This window comes from Bison bison, unplaced genomic scaffold (assembly GCF_000754665.1).
Source record: "Bison bison bison isolate TAMUID 2011002044 unplaced genomic scaffold, Bison_UMD1.0 scf7180017864239, whole genome shotgun sequence".
Lineage (NCBI taxonomy): Eukaryota > Metazoa > Chordata > Mammalia > Artiodactyla > Bovidae > Bison > Bison bison.
This window is the reverse complement of record NW_011494811.1, coordinates 1,558,140-1,569,006: the sequence shown is the minus strand read 5'-3', so window position 1 is coordinate 1,569,006 and position 10,867 is coordinate 1,558,140. Positions and strand designations below refer to the sequence as shown.

Here is a 10,867-nt window from a genome sequence, read left to right as displayed (position 1 = left end):
TTTCTTTCTTTTTTTTTAAAGAATTTATTTATTTTTGGCTGTGCTGGGTCTTCACTGCTGCGTGGGCTACTCTCTAGTTGCAGTGTGAGGGCTTCTCACGGCAGTGGCTTCTCTTGTCGTGGAGCACAGGCTCTAGGGTGTGAGGCCTTCAGGGGTTGTGGTGCATGGGCTTCCCCAGTGGCTCAGCAGTAAAGAATCCGCCTGCAGTACAGGAGACGCACAAGATGCAGATTCAATCCCTGGGTCAGGAAGATCCCCCAGAGGAGGAAATGGCAACCCACTCCAGTATTTTTGCCTGAAAAAGCTCATGCACAGAAGAGGCTGGCTGGCTACAATGCCTGGGGTTGCAGAGAGTCGGACACAACTGGAGCTACTGAGCAGCAGAGCACGGAATCAGTAGTTTTGGCTCCTGGGCTCCAGAGCACAGGGTCAATAGTTGTGACGCGTGGGGTTAGTTGTTCCAACACATGTGGGATCTTCCTGGACCAGGGATCGAACCCGTGCCTCCAGCACTGGCAGGTGGATTAAATACCACTGAGACACAAAGGAGGCCCTGTTCTCGGTTTGTTTTTCTAGGTCCTTCTTCCTACATTCCTCTCTTGTTCTTTCCTCCTGTGGTTTGATGACCATCTTTAGTGTTGTGCTTGGATTGCTTTTTCTTTTTTTCTCTTGTGTGTGAGAGAGCGTGTGTGTCTGTATCTATTGTAGTTTTAGAGTTTGCTGTTCCCATGAAGCTTTGATACAATTCTGTATCAAAACTATATATATATAAGGTTGTTTTAAGTTTCTGGTATCTTCCCTGCTTCGAGAAGTTCCTTTAGCATTTGTTGCTGGGAAGGCAAGTGTAATCTTGGTCCTCATGTGAGCTTCCTTTTGCCAACAGGGAAGAAAGACACTGGGTGACATCAGACAAAAGAAGGGCACAGGCCAATATTACCTTTCAACCCTCTTAGTTTTCTAAAGGTATTCTAAGAGGTCAGTTATTCTAATCACTTTAAAAAAAGCCTTTTAGAAATGCAAAGGGAATTTCATTTTTAAAGAATCATTTCTCATCCTTTGCCTAAGTATGTGGGAGGTAAAATAGCTCCATAAAACTGATTTTTTCTCTCTTGAAAAGTATGCATCTCTCTAAAGCTGAATTTACTTTCTAATATTTACCTCCTCTAAGTGTTTTTACAGATTCCAGCTCATACAGACTAACTTCCAAGTGCTGTAGATTTTACTCCCAAATATATGTGGAATCCACTCTGTTGCCATCCTATCAGGTTGGTGCAAAAGTAATTGTGGTTCTACACTGTGGAAATTTGCCATTTGATATTGGGATACATTCTTAAAGAAATGTGGCTATGCTCTACACCATTTAAAGTGCATTTCCTGCTTTATGTTCTTTTAATAGTGACTTATTACTTACTGTTTGTTTTATATTTATTTTAGACTATAGAAATGATTGATGTTAGACAAACAGCAAATTCAAAAAATTTTTTTATTTGAGTTCAAAATGGGTCATAAAGCACTGGATACAACTTGCAACATCAGCAACACATTTGGCCCAGGAACTGCTGATGAACGTACAGTGCAGTGGAGGTTCAAGAAGTTTTGCAAAGGAGACGAGAGCCTTGAAGATGAGAAGTGCAGTGGCTGGCCGTTGGAAGTTGACAACAACCAGCTGAAAGCAATCATAGAAGCTGATCCTCTTACAACGACACAAGAAGTTGTCCTAGAACTCAACGTCAACCATTCAAGGTCATTCAGCATTTGAAGCATGTTGGAAAGATGAACAGGCTTGGTAAGTGGGAGCCTCGTGAGCTGACCAAAAAACAAAAAAACTGTCATTTCTGAAGTGTTGTCTTCTCTTATTGTACACAACAAAACCAACCATTTCTCGGACTGTGACATGTGACGAAAAGTGGATTTTATATGACAACTGGCAATGACCAGCTCAGTGGCTGAACTGAGAAGAAGCTCCAAAGTACTTCCCAAAGCCAAACTTGCACGAAAAAAAGGTCATGGTCACTGTTTGGTGGTTTGAGGCCGGTCTGATCCTGGTGAAACCATTACATCTGAGAAGTATGTTCAGCAAATTGATGAGATGCACTGAAAACTGCAATGCCTGCCTCTGGCATCGGTCAACAGAATAGGCCCAATTCTTCTCCATGACAATGTCCAACTGCTCATCGCATAACCAATGCTGTAAAAGTTGAACGAACTGGACTATGAAGTTTTGCCTCATGGACCATATTCATCTAACCTCTCGCCAACTGACTACCCTTCAAGTATCTCAACAATTTTTTGCAGGCAAAACGCTTCCACAACCAGAGAGGCAGAAAATGCTTTCCAAGAGTTCATCGAATCCCAAAGTATAGATCTTTACCCTACAGGAATAAAAAAACTTCTCATTGGCAAAAATGTGTTGATTGTAATAGTTCCTTTTTGATTAATAAAGGTGTGTTTGATCCTAGTTATAATGATTTAAAATTCATGGTTTGAAACTGCAGTTACTTTTGTACCAACCTAATAATATAAATCAAAGGTTCGCAAAGTATGGTCTCAGGACCAGAAGCATTAACTTGGGAATTTGTTAAAAGTGCAATTTATTAGGCCCTATTCTAGTAATCTGGTGATTCTGAAGTTTGAGTTAGCTTTAACCTAAATTGCTTGAAGCTTTCTTCACATCCAGTCTACTTACCCTACTTAATCCACAGTCTATGCATCCAGACTCCATCAATGATTTTCCATTTACTAGAGTAATGATTTTCCATTTACTAGAGTAGTGATTTTCCAAAGACAGGTTTGTTGACCCATTACAAAAGATAGTGAAGTCAATCCAGTGGGTCAAGATTAGAATTTAATTTTAAATACGAGAAATAATTTTAAATAAATTAGAAAACACAACATATCAAAATGCACCACATACAGAAGAGACAGGTATTATTTTGTTTAACTTTGCTTATGTGTGTGTGCATGCATTTCCCATTACAGGTCATAATCTGAAATGTTTGAAAAACACTTGCCTATAGCTGTGCTTCTCAAAATTTATCCACAGGCTGTTTCCTGAGACTCTGCATTTGTAATAAACTGCCAGGTGATGGGCAGATGGTCCTTGGACCTCAATTTTACTACCAAGAGCTATTCAACTGAGAAATCTTAGAATACTGCTAAACTTGTTACTTCAGTTTCCTTAACTCATGGTATTGTAAGTTGTATTAAACTTGAGATATGATAGATTTGCAACATGCTAGAAAATTTTAACTGAATGATCAGTGTTAAGACTGTGGTATTCTAGTTAACCGATGGGGAGTCATATGATTTTTTGCTTTGACTATGGCTGACTGCAAGGAGATCCAACCAGTCCATTCTGAAGGAGATCAGCCCTGGGATTTCTTTGGAAGGAATGATGCTGAAGCTGAAACTCCAGTACTTTGGCCACCTCATGCGAAGAGTTGACTCACTGGAAAAGACTCTGATGCTGGGAGGGATTGGGGGCAGGAGGAGAAGGGCACGACAGAGGATGAGATGGCATCACTGACTCGATAGACGTGAGTCTGAGTGAACTCCGGGAGTTGGTGATGGACAGGGAGGCCTGGTGTGCTGCGATTCATGGGGTCGCAAAGAGTCGGACATGACTGAGCGACTGATCTGATCTGATTATCAGTATTTAAAAATGAGTTTCCCATTTCCTGCCTTAGAAAAGGAGTAAACTGAGTTAGAATAAGTCTTCTTGGATGATTAATAATTTTGGACGGCATTAAGATAATCTAACATTTAGGATAATGTAAGAGTTACTGGAGTGCTAACTATAGGATAATATAAATGCAGATGTGTAAGATATAGAGAAAGAATGGATTCAATTTAGTAAGCACTGATCTCAGATTATACTCTGGATAATTTAATTCTTCCCCCAAATCTTGAAATGAATTACATTTTGGGGGGAGGGATCCTCTTTTTTCAGTAAAGGAAAAAAAAACTATGTAGTTCCAATTAATAAAGTCAAACCAAAAAAGTCAGTTATGTTATAATTCATTCCTAATATTCTGCATTTGCAATAAGCTCCTAGGTGACGGAGCTTCATTCACAGAGCAGCTAGCTTACTAGATACTTCCTCTGTGCCAGCTACAGGTGTACATGGTGCTAACAGAGATGAGAAAACAAGGACTTTTCCTTAGAGGTACTCTGTCTAAAGGATCCTGCATATTTCAATGTCTCTGTAACTGACTGGATGAGAGTTTCTAGTTTCCAACTGATCTCCTAAGTGAAAAGTGAAAGTGTTAGTTGCCCAGTCATGTCTGACTCTTTGTGACCACATGGCAGTAGCCTGCCAGGCTCCTCTGTCCATGGAATTTTCCAGGCAAGAATACTGGAGTGGGTAGCCATTCCCTTCTCCAGGGGATCTTCCTGACTCAGGGATCAAACTCGTCTCCTGCATTGCAGGCAGATTCTTTTACCATCTGAGCCACCAGGGAAGCTTTAAACTAATAGTCAATAATTACTCACATGAAATCTAGGTCATTTAACGATACTTCTATTAGTTACCAAAAACGAATATATACTAAAGAAAGGACATATTCTTAGTCTGATTACCTAGCACCAGATATAGTCGGAGCAAATTTTACAACATGGGCAAATAACCATGTGAGGAAAATATGGAAGTCCTTAAAGAACAAATGGGAATACAGGCCAATAAATAATTTAGCATCATTTTATAGAGACTCCAAAGTTAATTATAAATGAGCACTTAAGTACATCAAAGAGATAAAGCAAGCTCAAGAACAGGTGGAACCATTTAATGGTTAACACCTAACAAGTACACTTAAGGATACAGAGGGAACAGGATGGTGAGGCAATGTTTCTTAAGAAACGGGATCTAGAATTTAAGTTTTGCAGCACACTCTTAGAAGGGGAACTGGAGACAAAGAATGTGGCCCTAGACAGAACAGAGAACACGCTGGCCTTTTCTTCTTGTATAAGCTCTGTCTTTTCTTCGGTCTTCTCTATTTCTCTCAGTATCTGTCTTATGATGAAGGCAAAGAATAAGAGAGACCCTGTGGTGAGGGTGACTGTATTCCTTGAGGTATGGTGAAGAAGGGAAGAGGGTTGTTGCTGTGGTTAGTCGCTGAGTCGTGTCTGACTCTTTTGTGACCCCATGGACTGTAGCCCACCAGGCTCCTCTGTCCATGGGATTTCCCAGGCAAGAATACTGGAGTGGGTTGACATTTTCTTCTCCAGGGGATCTTCTCGACTCAGGGACTGAACCCACATCTCCTGCATTGGCAGGCAGATTCTTTACCACTGAGCCACCAGGGAAGCCCAAACAATAGTGAGATACCATGGGTGCTCAGTTGCTAAGTCATGTCCCAACTCTTTGTGACCCCATGCATTATAGCCCACCAGGCTCCTCTATCCATGGAATTTTCCAGGTAAGAATATTGTCTTATATTTTTGCCTTTTGTTTGCCTGGCATTTTCTATTCCCTTCTTTTATATACCTCTTCCTCATCTGGCCAGAACATAAACTTGAATCATTCTTTGGAATATGTCTTATATATAGTTGCAATGTTTTATATCTTACAAAAGATCTTTATAATAAATTTTTTATATTTTGATAAAGTCAAGTTCTCTGCTATAAATTTTAAAGACAATTGAGCTGAGGTTTTTAGACATCTACTTTTCTCTTCATTGACATTTATCTCCTACCATATCTTTTAAAAACACTTGAGTGACCTTCCAGTAATTTCTTTTCTCTCTGAGGTGATGGTTCACGTACGAAAGGCTCCTTTATCTTGGCTCAGGTCTAATAAATTCTCTCACGTTGAGGTGTATGTCCTTTTGTTCTGTCATTTTACCCTTAATAGAAAAGACTAATTTCAGTTTTTATGTAAAACCATACATAAACTCTACTAATTCACCATGCAACTTTCTCTTTAGGATAAAGAACCCCAGCTCCTCATTTATCTTTTAGGAGACAATATAGTGTATGGGTTAAGAGTAGAGGTTCCAAATTTGCAGACCAAGTCCTCTGCCATCTACTAGTTATATGACCTTGGGCAAGCTGTTTGACCTCACTAAACTTCCTTAGCTGAAAAATACGCATAACAATTATACCCACCTCGTAGGGTTGCTATAATATTAAATAAGTTTAAAGTTCTCAGTATACTGCTTGGCATAGAATGCTCAAAACCTTTAAACTATTCTCATTTTTCAATGATTTATCTTTAACCAAAGCCTTTTGAATAATGACTCTCTTCTTAACCCTACTTTTTTCAAGTCCCTCTTCACCATGAAGCCTAGTTCCCAGTATTTTGAAGAGAATGCAGTTATGTATCAAAACATTACACTGCATAGTCTCCAACCACATGCTACACTTTAATCTTAACAACCTATTCTCAAGTTTTCCTTAACACATCACTCAAGTTGACTTCATGTTTTTAGACTGTCTTTTTCCTAGGAGCAATAAGAAATAACCTGCTTCTAAACTTAGGTAGATTATTATTATCTTTACCTCACAGATGAATAAACAGGGCCTAGGAGACAGTAAAGAGGCAAAACAATCAGTGAGAAGGATTAAAATGGCGTATTACCATCCATGATGCTATTATTTATATTCTAGATCAGCCAACCTTTCCGGGTGTTCTTAAATTTCTTAACTTGTTAATTTGTTAAATATATATGTTAAACACTGTGCTAGAATATAAATGGTTAAAAAAAGATGTAGTCTGAGCCCCTGACGAACTTTCAGAAAATAATAAAATCAATGGTTACCATGTAGTCAATGCCCTCTTAGAGACATCAGCAGGGTGAAGTCAGAGCACGGTGGACAGATAACCAAATCAGACTGCATTCCAAATTTCCTCTAAATAATGAGTTTAGAAAGGGTCTTTGAGTCTAAAAGGACACAATTTCTACCTTCCTCTTTTATCTCCAATTTTGGAGTAAAGCAAGACTCACTTTAGTGTGTTTAATCAACAAAAGGAAGTAAAGAACAACAAAAAATGTGAGTTTTAAGTCCCTTTCCCACACACCAATCCCTCACATTCTGGATTTAATTTGCCTTCTCCATTGCGTGAGGTACTATCCTCCATGCTCTATGGCAGGGCTGTTAAAGATAACTGATCGAGGTCCCTCTTACCAAACTCTGCAATCTGGATACAGTAAGTCCCCTACATATGAACGTTTAAAGATGCAAGCATGTGTTCGAATGTCCAGTCACGAAAGGCCTGATGAAACTGCAGCTTGCCCTCCATCTCCGATAGCTGAGCATCCTTCAGCTCTATCATCTCCCACCTCTTCTCCTCCTCCAATAACTCTGCTTGCCTGTTCACTCACTGTCAGCCCCTGTATGCCAGCTGCTGTACTCCTCTACTTTTCAAGGTACTGGACTATAAGATTTAAAATGTTTCATTTTCTGTTTTTAATGCATTACTTGTGTGAAAAGTATTATAAACCTATTATAGTACAGTACTATGTAGCCAATTGTGTTAGCTGGGTACCGAAGCTCACTTTGTTGGACTTACGAACAAATCAGCCTTATGAACTCGCTCTCAGACTGGAACACGTTTGTCTGTGAGGGAATTACTGTATTTCCAGATCCAAAAAGGCAGGCAGGAATCTTCCTAAGGAAGGGGTTGGGGTTAGGCACTAGTGCCTAAGGAGCCAGGGACAGTGAAGGAGGCGGAAGCCAGTTCTCACCGAGAGGATCTTATCACCCTCCTGGAGCCGCCCATCCAGGGCCGCAGCCCCGTTCTCTTTGATGCGGCTGACGAAGATGCCACTGTCGTTGGAGACATACTGCTGATCTGTCCCACCGACGATGTTGAAGCCCAGCCCTAAGAAAATCATGGAGGAGTTGTAAAGGAGACAAGGGTGAAGAGGCGGAAAGAGGTTAAAGAAGATAAGGAGAAAGAGAAAGGAAAGGCCTTGTGGCAGGGGTAGGGGTTAGGGAGTGGCGGTGGTAGGGGGTAAGCGGGGTGGGGAAGTCCAGACTGTGATGTAGCTGGTGGCTAGTAATGGGCAAGGTCAGTGATTAGTATCACTAACAGAGATCAAGAGTACCCAGAGTTACTCAATCAGAGCAGGCAGGGCTAAAAACACAAACACAGTGATCAACATGGTTAGTTGAATACAAAAAAGAAAACAAAAATCTTTTTCAAAGTCATTAGCACTGTGATGGCTCACAGTAAGTGGTTAATAAATATCACCTGTCATTATAATGACATGAAAGGCTCTGAGAAGACCTGCAGGAAAGCACCCTGCTCAACTTTAGCTCAGCCTCTCCCCCGCCTAGCTGCCTGCAGAGCCACCGTGGAGCTCGCAAGATGCATCATTGCACAGAATGTATTTGTCTTCATCAGTTTACACTACTTCCTGAAAGCCATGACAACCTCAGCCCCCCGACCCCCACCCCTGAGAGCAGAATCAGGGCAGGAACCCAGGCCTCTTGGCTCTGAGCTCTAAGCTCTTTCTTGCCTTTATGATATCTCTCTACCCGCAAAGCACTTCTCTCAACCAATAAACAAAAGAATTAGGAGCCATTCTCCCAAGCTCCCAAGACTAAATATTTCACATTTGGATTCTTCAGCACTTAGTGGTCAGCTTTGCGGACCACAGGCAACTAAGGCAATTCTAAGATGTGCTGCTCATATTTGATTTAGATTCTGCTCGTAGTATTTGGAGGATCCAAAATACTGACTTTCCTGCTTAGAAGAAGCAATGCTTTTAACTAGTTGGCAAATGAACTTCCTTATTGAGAGGGAGATTCTTAAACAAACCTTCCCCTGTATATTTCTCTCAGCCTTCAGAAGAGTTTGTGTATGGTGGTGCTTTGGAAGAAATGGCCTTGGGAGTTTATTTTTTTCTATTTTGAATTGAGGTAGTGGCAGGGAAAGGTAACTGATAACAGCTCATGACAGGACTAAACCACCAAATTCATTCTTCTTTCCTTTTATGCCTCAAGTGCAAACAACTACACCCTTGGGTATAGTGACTATTACTGTGTGTTAGTCTTTATTCACTGTGTGTGTGTGTGTGTGTGTGTTAAGTTGCTTCAGTCGTGTCTGACTCTTCACGACCCTATGGACTGTAGCCCACCAGGCTCCTCTGTCCATGGGATTCTCCAGGCAAGAATACTGGAGTTGGTTGCCGTGCCCTCCTCCAGAGGAGGAGAACCTGGTCTTATTTACTTATCCCAGAACCTGGGTCTTATTTACTATAGATAACTAATACCCTATTGATTAGCAACTACCCATTTCCTGCTCTTCTTAGCCCCTGGCAACCACCATTCTACTCTTCACGTCAGTGAGTGATTATTTTAAACAGGTATAAGGTTTCAGTTTTGCAAGATGGAAGTTCTGGAAATCTGATGTACAACATTGTGCCTACAGCTAACAACAGCCGTATTAGATATTTAAGAAACTGTGGAGAGTAGACCTCATTTAAGTGTTCTTACCACAATAAAATAAAATTGAATTAAAAAAAAAATGGCTACCAAGGTACTATTTCCAAGGACCAATCAATAAGTTGTGGAAAGGGCTTCATTTACAAAACTACTGTTATATGGTTTCTATCTATGCAATAGAGAAAAGCCACTTTTTATCTATGCAATAAAAAGAAAAGAAAGAAAATAGGGCCTTCTTTACATCCGGTGCTGTAGAAGTCAAAAGACACGGTGCAAAGAGAAAAGAGACAGGAAACACATATATCAGGAAACACATAAAACAGATATGAAAAACATTATCTGGCAGCACAACTGGAAAAATACAGCCATAATCACTAGTCTACTACTGGTTTCAACAGAACACAGATACTTGAAGGGATGAGATGAAAGCCTAAGTGAACCTCATCGTATTAACATACGCACTTGCAAATCAATCTATGATTTAAGGAAACACATGGCCAAAGATAGAAGCAGTAGGAGATGTCTAATTGAAATAGCCTACCTCCTGTACAGAGTATCTGCAGCTAGAGAATGAAAAGGATACATAATACAAAGAACTTCTGCTGGAAGATGACTACTTCAACTTCTTTAAAGGGTAGATTATAAAAATTTTAAGTTACTAATTGGTTTCTCTCAGAAAACTCTTAATTTTTATCATAGTGGGTAGATGGTACTGGAAACGGGATGGGAGGCAGTTCAGATCAGATGGAAAGGTAGGTGGAGCTTGATTACAAAAGGCTTTGAATTGGAAATAAAAGCAAAAATAAACAAATGGGACCTAATTAAACTTACAAGCTTCTGCACAACAAAGGAAACTATTAGCAAGGTGAAAAGGCAGCCTTCAGAATGGGAGAAAATAATAGCAAATGAAGCAACTGACAAACAACTAATCTCAAAAATATACAAGCAACGCCTACAGCTCAACTCCAGAAAAATAAATGACCCAATCAAAAAATGGGCCAAAGAACTAAATAGACATTTCTCCAAAGAAGACATACAGATGGCTAACAAACACATGAAAAGATGCTCAACATCACTCATTATCAGAGAAATGCAAATCAAAACCACTATGAGGTACCATTTCACGCCAGTCAGAATGGCTGCGATCCAAAAGTCTACAAATAATAAATGCTGGAGAGGGTGTGGAGAAAAGGGAACCCTCTTACACTTGGTGGGAATGCAAACTAGTACAGCCACTATAGAGAACAGTGTGGAGATTCCTTAAAAAACTGGAAATAGAACTGCCTTATGATCCAGCAATCCCACTGCTGGGCATACACACTGAGAAAACCAGAAGGGAAAGAGACACGTGTACCCCAATGTTCATTGAAGCACTGTTTATAATAGCCAGGACATGGAAGCAACCTAGATGCCCATCAGCAGATGAATGGATAAGAAAGCTGTAGTACATATACACAATGGAGTATTACTCAGCCATTAA

General features: G+C 40.3%; 1 protein-coding gene across 1 annotated transcript in view; it reads right to left on the bottom strand.

Moving 5' to 3' along the window:
• SYNJ2BP (synaptojanin 2 binding protein) overlaps window positions 1–10,867 on the bottom strand; it is a 41,847-nt gene that overhangs the window by 6,992 nt on the left and 23,988 nt on the right. Inside the window, exon 2 of the mRNA XM_010846674.1 lies at window positions 7,683–7,819. Within this exon, the coding sequence (XP_010844976.1) occupies window positions 7,683–7,819 (137 nt within the window). The remainder of the gene's footprint in view (window positions 1–7,682; window positions 7,820–10,867) is intronic.